The sequence below is a fragment of the Neodiprion lecontei genome, chromosome 3 (assembly GCF_021901455.1).
Source record: "Neodiprion lecontei isolate iyNeoLeco1 chromosome 3, iyNeoLeco1.1, whole genome shotgun sequence".
Lineage (NCBI taxonomy): Eukaryota > Metazoa > Arthropoda > Insecta > Hymenoptera > Diprionidae > Neodiprion > Neodiprion lecontei.
In genome coordinates, this window is record NC_060262.1 from 19443660 (window position 1) to 19462603 (window position 18944).

General features: G+C 34.1%; 2 protein-coding genes across 6 annotated transcripts; one reads left to right on the top strand and one right to left on the bottom strand.

The window, feature by feature from the left end:
- Positions 1–1904: 1904 nt before the first annotated feature.
- Positions 1905–16625, top strand: LOC107227074 (serine-rich adhesin for platelets-like). 4 transcript variants are annotated; one of them, XM_046734034.1, is made up of 12 exons: positions 1905–2105; positions 4664–4834; positions 5851–5984; positions 6717–6867; positions 6977–7213; positions 7286–7527; positions 8836–9146; positions 9251–9843; positions 10484–10543; positions 10660–15183; positions 15581–15636; positions 16008–16625. In XM_046734034.1, exons 1-12 carry the CDS (start codon positions 2063–2065, stop codon positions 16104–16106), a joined length of 6621 nt encoding a protein of 2206 aa, XP_046589990.1. In that variant the 5' UTR covers positions 1905–2062; the 3' UTR covers positions 16107–16625. The 4 variants fall into 4 exon arrangements, with proteins under 4 accessions (XP_046589990.1, XP_015523600.2, XP_046589991.1 ...); XM_015668114.2 differs by having other exon boundaries at positions 7298–7527; XM_046734035.1 differs by having other exon boundaries at positions 5851–5960.
- A 524-nt stretch (positions 16626–17149) lies between these two features.
- LOC107227073 (activated RNA polymerase II transcriptional coactivator p15) lies at positions 17150–18944 on the bottom strand. Of its 2 annotated transcripts, none has more exons than XM_015668113.2 (4): positions 18792–18944; positions 18156–18260; positions 17488–17710; positions 17150–17359 (listed from the first exon to the last, which is right to left on the bottom strand). In XM_015668113.2, the coding sequence occupies exons 2-4, from the start codon at positions 18207–18209 to the stop codon at positions 17277–17279; spliced, it is 360 nt and encodes a 119-aa protein (XP_015523599.1). In that variant the 5' UTR covers positions 18210–18260; positions 18792–18944; the 3' UTR covers positions 17150–17276. The 2 variants fall into 2 exon arrangements, with proteins under 2 accessions (XP_015523599.1, XP_046589993.1); XM_046734037.1 differs by lacking the exon at positions 18792–18944 and adding an exon at positions 18552–18575.

The following is an 18944-nucleotide window of genomic DNA, read 5'->3' on the forward strand; positions in this document are numbered from 1 at the left end:
TGATGTTGTTGAAATCTCTTCACGTCACCTAGCACTAGCTTTGTATCGGTGAGATAAATATATCTCGTGATCTAACTGAGCAAAAGTTAATTCGAAGTCTGTGCGATAATTTGGCATAGTAGATACAGATGTGCAGCCAGGTAGAATGATTGGCATTTGCAACTGGTCCCCGGTTCAAATCCCGAACCAAATCACGGACCATTTAATCGGAAGCTCAAAATGGGTTTTATCCAACTTGCGAACAATTACAAGTTATTTGCGCTACTGTAAAATCTACCAATTGCCGTTATTATGCTAAAAACATCAATTTTATTTTAAATCAGAATCACTCCAAATGATTGTGGAACTTCCTTTCGTTCCATTCAGTAATATGGGACATTCCACTTCAAGTCAGCCACCTTCAAACCTCAATACCTTCTATTTCATTTTTCTTCTAGGATTTTGTTATACCATTTGAGAGTAGTGCCCCTGATTTATTTCACAATTTTTCGAGTTGCCGTTCCCAAATTTTACGATACTCGAAATCGACAAATTTTTGATCAATGATGTCTCCAAATTGAATAGTCGTATCAACAAAAACAAGGAAGTATTTGGGTTCGTATAAAATCCAAACACCTCTTGTTTTTGTTGATACGACTTTTCAATTTGGAGATATCATCGGTTAAAAATTCGTGGATTTCGAATATATTAAAATTTGGGCTTCCAAAAACTCGGGAACGGCGGCTAGAAAAATTGTAAAATAAATGATGGACACTACTCTCAAACAGTATGACAAAATTCTAGAAAAAAATTAAATCAATGCTATTGAAGCCTGAAGGTGTCTAACCCATATAGTAATTGTAATAAAAAATTACCTTAGCTTATTATAACCTGAACATTTGTTTATCCAAACGATATGAGACTACAGTCAATAAATAAGTTGTTTTAATTAATTGATAAAACACTACACTAAACTGAATGTTCAGTTGCTTGTCAAACCTAGCTGTAATTTTTTCAACTAAATATTCAATTCCAATAAATAAGATTTTTTGAAACTAACAAAACATTATTTTGCGTCGATTAAACATGTGTTAAATCAAAGAGTAGAATATTTGGATTATCAAAATGATTTTCATATTACCTATGTTTAATTTCTTTGATTGTACATCCTCCTATTTATTTATTTATTACTAATCCAGTTGCATATATTCTGCAGAGGTTCAATAACGACCCTATACACAGACCGAAGATATAAAAATAAAAATAGAAGAAGAAAACTTAACAACAGAACTAGAAACTAGAAACTAAAAAAACAAAACAAATGCAAACGTACTTGTGTTAAATAATAATTTAGCCAAGAGAAGTATTTTTCATTTAGTTCGTGCAACTTATAAATTGTTGTAATAACCAAATATTCGCTGTCCGTGAACGCCGCATTTAGTTTATCGAACCAATTTTTTTTTTTGATTCAAAGACTTTTTTCTCTCAGCGGAGGATTTACCTGAGTATGGATTGCGTATTCAAAAAGATGTGACTTTCTTATAAAAATATACATTAGATAATAATCGTTTTACGACGACGGGGAGTGCTAAAAAATCGAAAGAAAAGATTCTATCCGGTGATAAAATTGATTGCCGAATTTCTCGAAAACGTCAATGCCTGGAGAGCAATAAATTGGAGGATTTTCGTATCGTAGTGTGTACACATCCAATAAAACCACTTCGAAACTTTTATTCCAAAAAGATTAACGAAGATTCGTGAATGGGCCCATTTATATGATCCGCTATTTTGTCCAGGGTATTTCAATGATTTTTTACACCCGGTATACTTAAGCTCAACTCAACTGGAGAGAGCGAGGGAAACTTTTAGAGAAAAGAGCTGTGCAGTTGATCTTTTTACCAATGTCGTCGCCACTGTCGCGAGTACAGGCCTACTCCTCTGGTACAAGTGCATACAAACGTAAAAAATGTTTTGCTTGGATTCAGTTCAGTAGCGTCTCAATTTTGACCGCGGACTATTAGTATTAACAGTTTATTTGTGAAGTATCTTCATCGTTTTCGGCGTGTCTTCCAGAGTTAAACAAATGGAGGCTCTACTGCCATCGGAAATTGCAAGACTGGTTTTCGGTAAGATTTTATTTGGCTTCTTAGTCGTCGCTAACCTTTACTTCTGGCGGGAATATCAACAGCCTTTGTTGTGAACAATACTTTGTGCACGTAGAATCTAATTTCTTCTTATTCTCTGACTTTCATCTTTAATCACGATCGTTTAACTTTCCGTTTCAATAGAGTTACGAAAGAATAAAGTGGCGTGTTTACAACGTATATGTTTGCTTGTAGCTGTTTACATTCAACTACACCACCCACTTCACGTACCTTTAAGTGCATAATCGTAACTTATTCTCTATCTGTGTTTTGTGATTCTTTACTAAGCAGCTTGTAGTATCCAAAACTCTTATTCCGCATACTTTACCCGTACACCTGACGTTCCAATCGATCAAGCATGATCGAAAAGCCAAGTCTTTGTTGATTTTGAATTCTTGATGGGTATATGAATCTTGGTAAGGTGACTTGAATCAAATTACTATAATTTTTTCTTCTATTTTTATTGATCCAAACCTTAGCTGCATTGAACTTTGAGGCTTGAAAATATAGCGCGGTGAAAATCGAGCCAGTACAGCACACTTACCGATCTTGCCTGCTTTTGTTAGACTCTCCATATATAATAAATTCTCCATATGATCAGCATTGTTGAATTTGATTGAGGAAGCATGGAATTAAAATAATACACCAGTTAGGTAGTAATTGTAGCAAATATAATCGACAATCCAATGCATAGTGTAAAATGAACAACATCATAGACTGCTTTAATTTCTTTGAATTGGTTATCAATTCTATTAGTCTATTATTTGCTAGTTTTCAAAAACAGAAAGTTTGAAAGATTATTTATAGTCTATCTACCTGAAAGATTTGCTAGTCTCAAGTAGCCCTAGAAATAAATGAGGTCAAAGTTAATAACGTTACTTCAATGATGCAAATGTAAAGTAAAAATTCATTTGGCAACTTTAAAAATGTCTGAAGTTTAATAAACTATTACAAAGCAAAATATACTTATATTTTGGAAACTTGATTTCTTGAAAGTAAGTTTTACCAACATTTCTTTCGTTTAAAATACTAACTTCAACCCCGTACTCATCTGCTATTGGAGGATGAATACAGGAATTCTCAAAAGTCCCGAAAAAGAATATACATGAAGACGTATCTCAGATGATTTGAAACAAACTCAATATTATTAACATTGAGCTTACTACATTATACAACCTACAGATATCACAAGAACAGTATTCCACAACAGTCTGGCATTAAATTTAATTACTAAACCCAAGTCTTGACAACAATACTCGCAATAAGTGACTATTCAAGTTGCTATGTTCTTGAAGTACTTACGAATGATGATGGATTCACATCTAGAGTGAAGAAAATATATAGTTGTAGTAACAAACTTTGATATCTATTATCTCTGAAAAACTAAAATACATACTGTGTTTTAGCTAGCGATAAAATAAAACTTATTTATGTCATGTCAGAGTTTAAATCTATGTTTTCTTCAATTTCACCTCATAAGACGCTCGACTTAATACGCATTGTACATAAGTAAAGTACCAAATTAAATAACCTTTTAAAGTATCAAAGATTATGGATGCCTAAAAAGAATGCCTGTATTTGTGTTTCTACAGGCAGTAATTAAACTTCAATCCAACTTCTCTTATCGGATGCACTTTCCAAATTTAAATAATATTTTGTAGATTAGTTATCAAGCATTGAACATAAGTTACTATACAGTACGTACGTATGCAATTGAAGATGAGAAGGTCACAATATCTGAATGAAACATTAGGAAAAGGGAACAACTATTTAGTAAAGCTCCAACAGTGTTATTTCTGTGTACTGTGTAACAGAAATGGAAGTAAACAAATATGAATAACACAGGCTAAGGTATGAACAATTTGCCTAAAAGTTGTATGATTTATTTATTTATTTATATCATACGGGACTTTGCCCACCTATAAAACTAAATATTCATCAATAGAGAAGGTATAATGAGACATATAATGAAAAGGTTTAGAATTATTAAATTCTGATGATTTCAAACCAATTCTAATGTTTTTGATCTCATTTCGTAAACTGACCTGATCCTCACAAGTTGTATTAAAAACATTCAAGACATTCTACGTTTCATTACAGCTACCGTATGCAAGTGTAATTGTTGATGAACACCTTTTGTGCCGTACTTATAAAAACAAATTTTCAACGACTCTGAAAATAACTATTTGAAAAAAATATTCAGGAGTCTACGAAGATCTCTATGGAGAACAAAACAAGCCCAAAAACATCACAGCTTGATCACTTTGAACGTTCTAATTAAAAAACGTTTGCTCAAATTGCTGATATCTGAGCTTGTGTTATTCAAATTTGCTTACAATTAGATGAATGTTTTTTTTTCGTAGTAGGTATGTTATTTTGTTTGCGTTTACTGTCATTTACACAAATAACACCACTGGAAATTTTTTCTCTCTTCATCACGCTTGATTCAGGCATTGCGACCCATACACCCTCGAAACTGCTATTTGACACTTGTGGTTTTTCTTCAACATGAATTTTTTTTTTTTTTTCTTGAATTTCAGGATACCTTGAAGACCAAAAATGCAATGAGGCTGCCAGATCGTTTTTGGAAGCCTCTCCACACCTGCATGAATGTCGCACTGCTGTATTAAACGGCAGACGGTTCACCACCCGTGTCAACGGATATACACTTACTGATATATTTGATAAATTTTCTGCTGCTCATTTATTAGGTGACATTTTAATCTCCTAAACTCGTTATATTAGCAATCCACATTAATGTTACAAATTTTTTAAAGACAAGACAAGTAAAATTCGTTTAAAAAAATCTATTTGTGTAATGAATATTTATTACTGCAGGTATTAAAAATAAAAATCATTACATTCTGCACCATTAGTCACATAATGATAAGGCATCCAAGTACGAGACAATGTATTTTTTATACTTTCTTTAATCCACAATATGCAATGGTAAAGATCACTACCATTTATCATTATGTTTCAATTTGTAGACAGCAAAAATCCTTTTTGACTAAGTAATATTGTTATATGAGAGTAATTTTTGGTTTCCAAAAGAACAGAAATATGGACGAATGTAGAAAAATAAACTTCTGTGTTTGTTCTAATTCTTTCGATTCAAACTAGTTTGTTTTCTATTGCAGTACTGGCAGTAGCAAGTTGTTTAGTGTTATTGCATAGTCTTCGATTTAATCCGAAACTTTATTGATTTTCTTATTTCCCCTGAAGCATCACCTTTCTCAATAATAACTCTAAAGTAGCGGATTACCCCCTAACTTTTACTTCCATTCATATCTTGAAATGCACCTATCTTTGTCCCTGAAATCTCAGTAATCAGGCTGGATTGCAAATTCAAATTTACGATAATACTGAGTTACGGTGATAAATGAACATAGGTCGATATGATATTTTTTTAAAATAGTAGTTTACTGCGTTTTTTTTTTTTTTTCTCTAAATTTTATGCTAGTAATAAGATGAATTTTTGGGGATTGAACAGCTGTACCAATTTCGATGCATCTTGCGATGGACATCTTTACAGCTATGCTTAGAAATGATTTACTTATGAGTTACCATTGACGCTAATTAAGTCGTAAATATGCCCATGCAAATAGTTTGGATTTTCTATAACAGTTTGAGAAATTTAGCAATGTCATACCCTTTGACTCATATACAAACTTTAGGTCAAGTGCTGTATGGCAGCCATTCCTGAGGTTGCATATTTTGATTACAGTGCAGGAGAGATTGAATAAAGTTGCGGATTGTGAGCAGGTCAAACGATGTGGCGATTTGCTGGACCAGTTGCGATTTCTGATTGGAGGATCTCGAGGACAACGTTTTGTAGTAAACATCAATGTTCCATCACAAGTATTAGCTCATTTCTTTCAAGTTCTTGCTACTTTGAAGAATTTTGATTTCATATGCATATGAACGGATTAGAAATTTGTATCTCACTATTATTTTTTCTTAAAAGTCAAAATCATCACTTTTCGTCATGCTTGCCAACACCACGCTATAATATTTATTAAACATTTTAGAAACCTCATTTTGTCAAGAACTACAATATGCGAGCTTCTACTTCAAAATATAATAAAAAAATTTTTTAAATATCTTTTTACCATAAATATTCAAGCCACTATATTTTTCTGCACGAACAGAGATACATCTACGTATTTTGTGTATTATTTAAAAGTATTTTGTTCTTGGTAATGTTTATCAATATTTAATGGACTAAAATTAAAATACTGTAGATGCACATCTAAAAGCTAACTTGTAATGGCAAAAATAGATTATATTCACGATTGCATAGCGCAAAAGATGTTCTAAATATTTGTGTAACATAATATTACTCACCTCACAATTATATCACAAAAGCAATTTATAATTTGGTACATTTTTGGAAATTCTAAAGTTTTCCGAAAACTGTTTCGTTGTGTTGAAGTTACAAACTTCATCCTTGTTAATACAATTTAATAAAAAATTAGCTTACGATGTTTTACTGAGAATCTATCGAATCCTCGTGTACTATAATTAAATTTTATCTCCATTACTTATCCTTGAAAAATGGGGCACATCGATTTAAACACAAATTATTTACAGGCGAGTTCTCAAACTTATGGCGGATCTCCATTAATAACTAGTAGTATACGTAAAAGGTATCACAGTGCCAGTGATAGAGACCGTTCTAGGCGTTGCCCAAAACCGCTACATCAACTAAGTGAAAACCAGACCGAGCCAGTAAGCAGTCAGTGTGAGTGGCATATTTGTAATTGATTAACCAGAAGTTGTTGATGAAATACAATGCGACTTAATTCGATATTGAGATCACTTCAAGTAAATCATACAATAAATTATTTCAGTACGTTGCGAAACAGTAGAAGCTACTCCACTGGAAAGCTTACCTGGTCATACATATTTGAGCAGCGTACCCCATCAGCCTGAGCCGTCTACTAGCCATGACAGTGATGGCGTTTACTGCACTTCAACAAAAAATGAGTACACTGATCGCCCTCCTTTGGGTGATTTTTCATCTCTTACGACACAGATGTGTCACGATACGAGATTGTCCAACCAGGGAATGGAGCAGGAAACTTCGAGTAGGGTGTTTACACGTCAAACAATAATATTTACGGATATTGTACTTTGAACAGATCATTAGTGTAATTTAGTACAAACTACAGGTGGAAGACTGGAGAAATGCAGTTCAGGTTTGGAAGATGTAACAGATATAACGGATTTGAGGCGGACAGATAATGAGGAAAACAAGAACTTAATGCTCGGAGGAAAAACGATGGCTACTAGTACCGATGAATTGACCACGTACTCCAGCATTGAAGTACAAACCACTCCCTACGCCCTCTCGGAATCAGAGTCAAATGAGCTGGACGATGAGCCAATTGAAAATTTAAGCGTAAGTTTATAATAGTTCTGATTTTGCACAAATATGTAGCATGCAATGATCTCATTATACAAATCATATACGACACATTGATTACGGGGGTGTATACAACTGGACGGCCGAAAAAACAGACGAATTTAGAGATTTTTGACGTTCCTAAAATTCGTCCTCTTTTTCAACTGCCTACTTGTATGAATTACCTCATTAAGGTGATTATTAACTCAGTTATGTGACATGTCACATTTGAATCTATTCGTACAAATGTCTATTGTGCTGTTGTATGATTGATATTCTCATGGAGAACACAATTTACATTTGAAATCTTGTGCGATCTGTACAGATCAGTAAATTCGAAAGCATATGAAGCTTAGTACTTAGGATACGAAAAAGTTTACTTTGAAAATCTTGTGGTTATGCCAGTACCTTATGGATAAAACGTCACACTTGATTCTTGCTTCCTCAACCATATTTTAGAGTATAATAAGTTTGTTCTGTAAACTGTAAGACTAATTATGGGACTCTATAGTCTTAAGTGCGAACGCAGCTAATTGTTTTTAAATTTTGGAAATGTTTTTCGGCAGCCTGACTTGTGAAATAACGATAAAAAACTTGAGTAACTTTACTTATTCCAAACGCTGTGTGTTTGTGCAAGATCAGTTTGACATTTTCTTTTGCATGGTATTATTTGGGAGTTGGGAAGAATATTCTCATTCAACATGACTACTGGCTTTGCATCATCGGACGAAATCCGAAGGCAGAACTCGACGCAATAGAGGATCAGCTGAAAATGAATGACTGTTCAGAAAAAATTGTTGGACAAACGAAAAAAATTTAGAAGCAATGGACATAGAATCGACCCTCGTTACCCAGCACACCCAACTGCTAAACACTACCATGCGTGATGCATTACTACAAAATTTCAGATATTTTTTTTTTTGATGTACCTAAATGCAGTGCACATTTCACATAAATTTTGTCTGCTGACGTTCTCACACGGACTAGTCTTTTTGAAAGTTGCATTGTGCGTGAGAAAATTGTCACCATATATAAAAAAAATTATGTTTCATTTTGAACAGAATCTCCTTTATGTTAGACAAAACGGATATTTTGTGGTAGTAGTGCTTAACCTTTAAAGTTTTTGGTGAATAAATGATTCTTTCAGAATGTACAATCCCTTGAAAACTACGCAGCAACTTGGTAGCATGTCATTTTAGACTATCAGTGGCATGAATCATTTTTACAGAAAGATTCAAACGATGTATCATACTTACAAGTATATATTATTTATTCTTTTAATTAACAAATCTTGTGAACTTATAGTTACTGACCAAAGAACTACTTAATCGGACGGAATTGCAAGAAAGAATAGCTGAAAATATAAACAAAGCAATACTTCCCATAGAAATGCCTTCTAAGGATGAAAGCATTTGTGAGTCTATGAGTGGCGAGATGAACACCTCGATCATGGCTGAGCTGAATAATGCAATTAAATCCATAGTTGTAGCGACAGAAACGGATCCAGTATTTGAAAATTTTTTGGACGAGATCATAGGACCAAATGTGGATACCGATACCAGTCCAGATGAAGAGCATGACTTCAGAGTTAGTTTGGAACATGAAACAAATTCTAGGTAATTGAATTTACACTGTGGTGCTATATATTATATATATGAAATTCACTTTCATTATTGAATTGGGGATAGATTTATCTAATTTTTTTTAATTTTGTTTGCAGAATTCAGACAGAACCATCTAATACCGCTGTAGTTGACATGGAACTGGAAGAAGTAACTTCAGTAGTATCCACTAAAAGTACGAGTTCAAATGGCATAACGGAGTTACCTTTGAAGCACAGATTACGTAGTTCATCTCGACAACAGAATAGTAAGCCGGAGGACGAAAGAGACAGAACAAAAGACGTTGAAAGAGTTGACAATGCTCTTGAAGATCATAACGCTGAAGCTATTCGGAGTATTATTAATGCAAACATTGTTGGAAATAAACAAATGTCAGACAAAGGTCCTGCAGTCGGGAATGCTATAGCAGCAAAGCCTGCTGTGGCTATCCAGTCCACTGACTTGTCGCAACCTGTATCAATTCCTCCTACAAGTCAGATCGCAGACAGTACTGAAGTAGTGGAAAATGATCTTACAAGCCACAAAAGTAGTGAGGAACCAGCCGTTAAAAACCTCATTTGTCCAAATTCTAATTCTGAGCTAAATGGCAATCAGATTAATCTCATCAGTGAACAAGAAATGATGGCGATGCCTACATTAATTCTTTGTTCTGCAGCAGAAGTGTGCAATAGTATTAAAGCAGAAAATCTGTGTAAGTTTGAAATATTAAAGAAAAGATCTTTAAACGAGTTATTTACATTTATTGGATAGACGCAGCATTCATGATTTAGTTCATTTTCTCTCTCATTCATTTGTATAATAAATACTAATCTGTAAAAAAAATATTTTTGCGGAGTCATTTTACTTGTGCTCATTAGATAATCGCAAGCTTTTGACCTCTGTGATACAGGTGGTTTTGTATTACAAAATAGAATTGAATTATTCAATACGAGTAATTTTTAATGCTGAGACATACCTTACTCAAGGGGTTGACCACCTTTCACATTTGGTCTACATCGCACATGAAATTTTATGAAATGGTCTCGAAAATCTCCTGAAATATACCATAATCTATTAAAGTCCTGTGAAATCTTGTAAAATATTATGTGAAGACATGCGAAATCACTAAAATCCTATGAAATACTTCGAAATTTTTTGAAATCCTATAAATGTTTTGAAATCTATAATCACATAATCCATGATGTCTTTCAGAATCGTGTAATCTTGAAATCTGTTGTACACAAACTGACGAGTGGTTAACATAACTGTAAAATAAGAGTTAAGGAATGTGTACAATTAATATTGAAAACTGAGAAACTGAGTTTGAGTAAATGAAATCTTTAACATTTCAGCCTCATCCCAGTCAACTGTGTCTTACCCTGAACCTCGATTCGTTCCCATTGCCCCAAAAGGTAAACAAGGAAATTATGATCCTTAAATATTCTTAAACCATTAAATTGTATTCATGTCCGAATATTATTGAATTAAGTATTAAAATTCAATTAAACAATTGGCATATTTTTTCTAGGACCTGACAATTTGGAGCCAATGTTGCCGTTGTATCTTAGAGCTGTACATGTTCCAATACAAGTTCAATCGAAGATTCAACCTGAAGTCGCTACCAAAGTAGAGAAAATGATAACGAATCCTCCATCGTCATCACAGGTATCAAGAGCTAATACAAAGTGTAATCGCAAAATGATGAAAAAAAAGAAAAATCTTAAGCCTGCTATTGTACCGACAAATACCGCCGTAGAGTCTAAAACTTTGTCGGTTACGAACACAGAACAGACTAGTTCTGCAGAAGTTGAGTCTATAACACTTTATGCAAATGACAATAGCTTTGGAACACTGATTGAAAATGCTGGGAATATGCCAATGATAAATCTTGATGATACAATGGCCTTAACTGGTACCGGTTTCTCTCCCTATCTAAAATTCCACGATAACAAAAATATCACATCAACATCCAACGTATCATCAGCAAAACTGACCAATGATGTTCCGATTGAACAATTAGATGTGGATATCAAGGTTGACGAATCTAAAGTATTGCCTCATACGGAAAATATTTTATTTGCTCGGAACACTCCAAAGTCATTGTTAAGAAATAGGTCCAGAAATAACAGATTAAGCATGTCAACCCCTCGAAGGCGAAGCAATCACATAAGAGCACTGGATTTTAACACCCCAAAAAAATCATCAAGTTCTGAGCAGAAGACAGGCAGCGACAAAAGTGTACAATTTTCTCCAAAATCGTCTAAACGTATAAGGTCAGCTTGTAGAACAAGCCTCTTCAAGTCTCCACCTTTTTCTGGTTCGGTAACGATGTCACAGAAAATAAAAACACCAGTGAAAGATCAGCAGCCATGTAAAGTACCAATTGCTACCAGAAGCCCTGCTCCAAAGTTACTCGGAGGCTGGGATAAGTACACTGGCGTTGGAATGATCCTTGGCGGCACATCTCCACATCCCAGTTCTTCGTCGACATCCGTCGAACACGATGAACCACCATCCTATTCTCAAGCAAAATCCTCGTCATGTACTGTGAAAAAAAGTTGGGATGCCGATCTTAGGCAAGTTTTACAGGACTATCAACAACCTTCGTGTTCAACATTGCTAGTGAAAAAGGGACCTGTAAAAGTGAAAAGTAGAGTTGGGAAAAGCTGCAGCGCAGGTAGAAAGGAAAATGCTTCAAAATCTGAAGGAAGTGAAAATGCTGAGCAGTCTAAGCATGGCGTAATAATGGACCGGAATGAATCGAAATTTATTGTAAAACGGGGTGTGAATAGTTTTGACGAAGTTATATCTGATGTAGTTGCGGATGTTAGTCCTTCAGTAGCAAACAAAGAGATATCACTGCATGAAAAGCGCTCTGCTTTAAATACAAATGTCGAATTAGTCGTGCAAACCGATGCACAGATCGTTACCTCCGAATTACGGCATGAACATGCTCTTAAAGATGAGATGGAATCCTCTGAAGGCTTCGATGTGAGTAAAACGAAAGAAAAACTGAGTGTTAAAAAGTATGCTATATTAAAAACTTTGGAAACAAAAATTTCAAAACACAAGTACAATCGTGAAATCGAAAGCACAACTTTATGCCCTAATGACTCTAGCCAAAAGAAAAGTGAATGTTTGAAAGTTTCTCCTGAAACTCATAGTTTAACAACTCACATATTGCAAATGTGTGATTTAGAAACTCCAAGAAAAGGCGATATTTCTCCTGGTATTCCTCCCACTCCAAGAATGCTCAGTCCAAGTAGCATTACTATAACTCCATTTACGAACAGGACCCAGGAATCAAGCAAAGTTCCAGGTATCATTAGTACGCCGGATTTTCCACCGACTCCAAACATAAGGCTAACGCCAAAAACAATGGAAGAAATCACGATTGATGCAATCAAGAAAGGAGAGTTTGGAACATGTTCGCCTTATTATGAACCGAGTACAGAACAGCCGAATATTGTAGATAACGTGTTCAGTAGCCTAAATACCACGAAAAAAAGTGGGTCCGAAGTTGTACCTGTTGCACCGTCCATGAAAACGGACCCTGATGATATGCTCAATAGTGGGGTGGATAATGATTTTATAAGAAGTACTTTAAAGCGTAAACCAGAAATAACACAGTTTGAAGTAATAAAGGAAAATTTGTCAAAAGAAGAAGCTGACAAAGAGTTGAAGATATCGACAAATTCTACAAGTACTGAAGTACTATTACCTGAATTGATCTATGCGACACCTATTAATATTCAAGAACAGATTGAAGATGAAAATGTTTTTGAACGGTCCCCACAAAATCAGAGTACTGATTCCACAAGTCTAAATGAATCGAGCAAATCGTCATCATCTGGCACTAGTTCATCTTCATCAACGTCATCATCATGTAGTTGCTCCAGTTTTGCGACTACATCTACGCCATTCAAGTCGGTAACAAAATGTAAAACAAAATCTAACGCGTGCGATACCAGCACTGACTCTAGTGCCAAAAATCAACCCGATGTACTGAATACTCACGATTTAATAAGTAAACTTTCTCCCATAACTGTAAACAACGGCGTTGCTGCAGTAGAAAGTTACAAAAATCTCTTTGAAATGCAAAATACTTCGTCATTAGAGAAAGGAGAAACATCACCTTTAAAAGTACTGTTACTGAATAAGACTCAGGAGGAGGTAGATGCTTCAACAAAGGAAACACCGCTTAAAGATAAGGCACTACTGTCCGAGGCTAATATTTCGGAAACTCCTAGTAGCTCTAAATCTGGAGTAGAAAATTTAACCAATTTAAAGTCAAAACTTTCTACTTTGGACAATTCTGGCTATGAAGATAGTTCAAAACAGAATCAGGTAGTTAATAAAACTCATATTCATCCTTTTACAAGACTGAAACCGAAAATTATAAGTGTGCAACACTTTTTGCCAGATGTTTCACTTGCACTCAAGCCACCATTGCTATCTGAAATTGTAAGCAATACAACACAACCTTCGAATAGCCAAGTCTCCTCATCATCCGTTACATTAGATTGTAAGCTTGGTATGCATTTGGAAGAAAAAAGACTGCGTCTTATGGCTAAGCTGAAAAGTAATCCTCAGACAAAGATAGCTCCAAATAGAGTAAGGTTCAAACAAGTAAATTTAAATGCGAAAATGAATACCAAAGAAAAACATACTATAGCCACATTTTCCACTTATGAACAGAGAAAGAGTTCAACTCAAACAATGTCTGATAATCCAGCAACAAAGCAAGTTATTCAAATTCAAAAAAAAACAAACCCCAATGCGACAAACAGTAGCAGAGCATCAAGCAAACGGATTTCGGAAAATGAAAGTAATGAGGGAGCACAGCTTACGCAATCCAAAGAAGCTTCGGTGAAATTAATTTCTGAAGACTGTAAACAGAAAAAATGTGATGCAGCTCAAAGTGGCACAAAAAAGTCATCTAATATGAATACACACAAAAGTTCTACGATAAGAAAAAAAGACTGTAATGCACCTCTGAAAAGTAGAAAATCGATCAGGAGAATACGAAATCGGCAAGTGCTTCAGGAGACTGCCAAAGTTGAGTGTGACTCCAAAATTTGTGATGCGATGAGAAATGAAGATCCATTGACAGTGGGTTTGACTACATTAGATTACGATACCTCACAACCAATGAGTTACACGGAATTGAATGAAGACCTTGGAGCTACTAGCAAAATTATTGATCCAAGACATTCAACCGAACTTATAGCAATTGTATCCCAAAAGTGTGAAACGATTTTCGAAAAAGATTCCGATGACAAAAATGATGAGGAATGTCCTGTAGAAAATATCACCATTCCAGTGAAAAAAAGTCAGACTGTTCAGTTGTCTAAAGTCGACCAGATCAGAAGGGATCTTTTCAGTGATGAGGAAAATAGCGATCAAAGAACTACTCGTTCGAAAACCCGTCAATTATCGGATACGCAAAAAAGTGAACCTTCTATGCCTGTTTATAGCGCTCAATCCGAACCGAAGATTTGTGAGATTGTGCCTAAAAAATCAAAAGAAGAATTAACAAATGTTTTGGAATGTTTGAAATTAGTTCCGGCGAATAAAACTGAAACAATTGGGAACACAGGCAACAGTTCTCAATTACATATTAACGAGTTGGGTGAATATCAGTTTTTCCATACTGATTCCGTATCAATAAAGAAAAAGAGAACAAAGTTTCGTAGTAGTAGTTTGGAATATATAATATCTCGGTATCTTGATGATGACAACGGAACAGAATGTCAGAAGGTAATGACATCCACTGCTTATGAAGAAATTTTCAATCATTCTCCAAGACCAAAGAAAAGAGTAGTGGCTAAGAAGCTGAAAATTAAAAATTCCAAATCCACAAAAGAAGAGGCTCTGAAACCCACAAGTACACTTGGAACAAAATTTGAAAACGATATAATAGAGACATCAGTTGTTTTATCTTCGAGCGTGAAATTAAAAACCGCACCATCCAAAGTTAAGAAGAATGCTACAAAAACGCAAACCAAGAGCCTCATGTTGACTAAGAAAGATGATGAAACGGAGCATGAAGGTAAAGACTTACAACACATTAAATAAATTACCTTTACATGGTGTTCAGTGGTCCTGGAAACTATCCATAGATTTTTCTTATGTCCTGGAAATGTCATTGAATTTCTTACGAATTTTTTACTGGACATCATGCTTTACTGATCTTCAACAAATTTTGCAGAACAATATTACCCGGAAAATAATTCAGCTCGCACATTTTATTTTTCAATAGAACTGATAACAGTTTTTCGTAATATTTGAAATCAATTCTTTCCAAGTAAATTGTCATAATATTAACATTCACGAAAAAGTTCAATTCAAATGTCAGAATTATTTCGAAAATGCGCCCGATCACACGTATTTCATAGGAATCATCAGTAAGAGGATAAAAACTAAGTTACACTAATTTGATGTTGTAGATGGCAACCCAGATTCGGAGAAACTGAAAATCTCAGACTCAGTAGAAGATCAACCGGTAGGGTGCAAAAATTTATTACAATTTCTTAAGTTAGCATAGAATGAAATGAAGGAAAAATGAAGAAAGAAAAATCTAAAATTTAGAAATACGTTAATCTTCCTTGTTGTCTAGAACTTTGGTAAGAAAACAAAACCATGAGGTATTGTAGTGAAAATTCATGGTTTAACAAATATTATTACCTCTACACCCGATTTGTTGCAGGTACATCTTAGAATAGGATGAGAAATAGGATTGATTATTCGTATTTTATAATAACTATTTTTTGATTTTTCCTTACTACATTTACAGTTTTGTGTTCTTATACTGACAGAAATATCACTAATTATATCTAGGCATATAAGATATTAGATTGATTTTATACATTTTAGATTGAAAAGAAACGACGTATTGCTGACCCACAATCATTATTGAAGAAATTAGACCTGGACCTCTTTCTGACGTCTGTTCATGGACCTGTCGGACAATAATGCATTTCGTTTAAACAGTTAACTAAGTGTACATAGGAAGATAATGTTGTTAAATTTTGAACATATATTTATACATGTAACTTACTGGATATTGTTATTTGTTTCTAACTACTATTATTACTATTAATACTATTATTTTTATTCGAAAGTTTCCGCGCAGAATTCAAGACACTGAAGTACATAAATGGCATTACCGACAAACCTTTTATTACCATGCCTAAAGAAAGTAATAATGTTGAGTATTTCTATTGTTGTCACTCTCCAGAACTTTATTCTCTCTCGGAAAAAACCCTAAGTTGGGTGCAAATTCGAACCCCCAGCTCATAGATAATGCTTAATTCCCACAAACAAAAAGTCGAGGGTACGAATTTACACGCAAGTTGAGTATTTTCCGTAAGGGTTAACTTACCACTTTTGTAACTGGGCCAAAAGAGACTGTTCATTGTCGATTATATAGATTAATGACTCCGCTGGACTATATTAGAAAAATATATTTAAATATATATATACTATACCATATTTTTCAATGCTTCGTCTATTATAACAAAATAATATCTAGCGCTGACTAACGTTAAGGAAACAAGTAGTTTCGGAATGATTGGTTTAATTTACAAATTACTCCAGATATAGGTATATCAGATTTTTAATCACATTACCTCTCTTTTTCGGCGTTCCACCTCTTGAGACCATTATTTATTGTGTTTAGTGATAAGGAAAAAAAAATTCTGATTAATACCAAATTTCTCAACTGCAAGACTAGTATGGCCCTTGAATAATTCGTGCTCATATTTTCTCACAATATTTTGACATACATCAAGCACATCTGATTGTGAGCCCGATTATTCCTCGGTTTCCAAGAAATGAACGTAAGTATTCATACACACATCCATTGTGTAGATATTACTATGTAGAAATGGTTTCAATTTTTTTTCAACCCACTACTTGCTAAATTTACTAAACTTGTACATAGCTAAATCATGTGTGTTTTTTGAAAACTAATAGACAAGACTTGTACGAATAGGTTATTGACCTTAACGTGATAATTAGATACCTATAGTATTAACACATATTTATTAAATAATCGACGTTAGCTTACAATATGAGGTAATACAAATTTTTTCTTCCAGAAGTAAAACATATGTTATTAATATTTAGATGTATCTGTTTATCTTAACACATCGATTTAACAGCTTCATCAACGTCTGCAACTGCATCCACAAATTTTCGCCACTGGGCTGTGTTTAAACTGATTCCTATAAAATAGAAGTCCAGGATAGAGTAATTAATGTACATACAACAGTAATAACACAAAAAATATGGTTCTGCACACGTCATTAAAGAAACACGTTCAGAATAAGCAAGTAACATATGCCAATTTTACCTTTTTTACCAGGCTTTAATTCTCCTTCCTTATCGTAATACATTTCTCTTATGTCAATCAATAGCTTTCCCTTGAATTCTCTAACCGTGACTTGCCGGTTATTTCCCAAGTCCCAAGCATTGTCTTCTTCCTTTTTCTCTTTCTTTGGTTTTTTGCTTTGGGATGCCTCGACATCTGAATTTTCTCTTTTTGACTTTTTTGACACTTTTTTCTCTGATTTTGGCTATAAGGTAACAAGAATACGATACAAATGTTGATATCTTCAAACTTTTCACATTTTTGGTAGCGAAAGACAAGTTTCGTGGATGTTTGTTAGCTAGTAAATTCGTTCCGGACTTATACAAATCTCAAGAATAAAATAGCAAGCCTGAGTATTTGTAACATAATGAAGTTTTAGGACATCTTATGTCAATAAATTCAAACAATTTTCCAGTGCAAATACTTCAGTTAGAAATTGCCTAGTGACTGCATTCATCTACTCCAAGCTATTTAACTTCATCGATATGTTGGCTTTAAAATTCGAAACTTTATTTTCTTTCGGATTGGATGAAAAATTTGTGCATTATCACTTCAAGATTCTACCCAAATTGAAATATTTACAGAACATTTTAAGAAAATAGTCCAGGTTTGAAATTGAAGAGAAATTTGAAAAATTAAAGTTTATATACCTCCGAGTCGCTGCTGTCATCACTTGACTCCACATACTTTTTTGACTTCGGCATTGTCAGACGAATATTGCAGGATAGCTTTCTGTATGCTTGGACAGGTTTTAACTGTAACAATGAAAACTTGCTCTTAAGTTGATTGATTGGTAAAAGAATAAATTTTTTTAGTCATAACCCTGAACCAATAATATAATTTACAAACATTTCAATATTTTAAGATTGCTACGCAAAGAAAAGTTGCCGATTGTAAATAGTTATATACATGTCTCTACTAGTACTGGAATAATACTTCTTGTTAAACGCTATTAATTTCAGAAAACGTCAACTGACGATAAAAATTTTATTTAGTGCATATCAATGTATACGTATAAGTATCTCTGAATAAAATTCAGAACATACATGGCGTGGTTAGTAAATTTTTAATGATGTGTTTGATGCTCAGTTTAAGAACATGAGGAACATGAGTAAACAGATCGGGAAAAACTGTACAAAAAACATAAAAAGGCTAAGACCGGTTGGGAAAAAGTCTGATATTACATATCAATAGACAAAAATATATCTGAATTTTGAAACTTATATGTATGGCGATACGTATCAAATGATTTTTTCTTTTATCGATAATTTGGTAGTTATATGTACCGTATTAAAAAAGCGGCAATTCGCAGAATCTCTCAAGCAGGCGAATAAACATTAAATAGCGGATAGCCGTTAACGTGAACACCATCAACTACGGATTGCTAAAGATAGTCAGCTTTTGAATAATTTGAATCTGTACAGTTCCCCAAGACACGG

Bases quoted from the DNA above. Each gene is read 5' to 3' on its own strand.
- LOC107227074 (XM_046734034.1), top strand. From the start codon at position 2,063: ATGGAGGCTCTACTGCCATCGGAAATTGCAAGACTGGTTTTCG. The intron at 9,844-10,483 runs GTAAGTTTGAAA...TTAACATTTCAG, and splicing joins TATTAAAGCAGAAAATCTGT to CCTCATCCCAGTCAACTGTG. The intron at 15,637-16,007 runs GTAGGGTGCAAA...TATACATTTTAG, and splicing joins ACTCAGTAGAAGATCAACCG to ATTGAAAAGAAACGACGTAT.
- LOC107227073 (XM_015668113.2), bottom strand. From the start codon at position 18,209: ATGCCGAAGTCAAAAAAGTATGTGGAGTCAAGTGATGACAGCAGCGAC. The intron at 17,711-18,155 runs GTATATAAACTT...GTTACCTTATAG, and splicing joins ATGACAGCAGCGACTCGGAG to CCAAAATCAGAGAAAAAAGT. The intron at 17,360-17,487 runs GTAAAATTGGCA...TCTATTTTATAG, and splicing joins ATTAAAGCCTGGTAAAAAAG to GAATCAGTTTAAACACAGCC.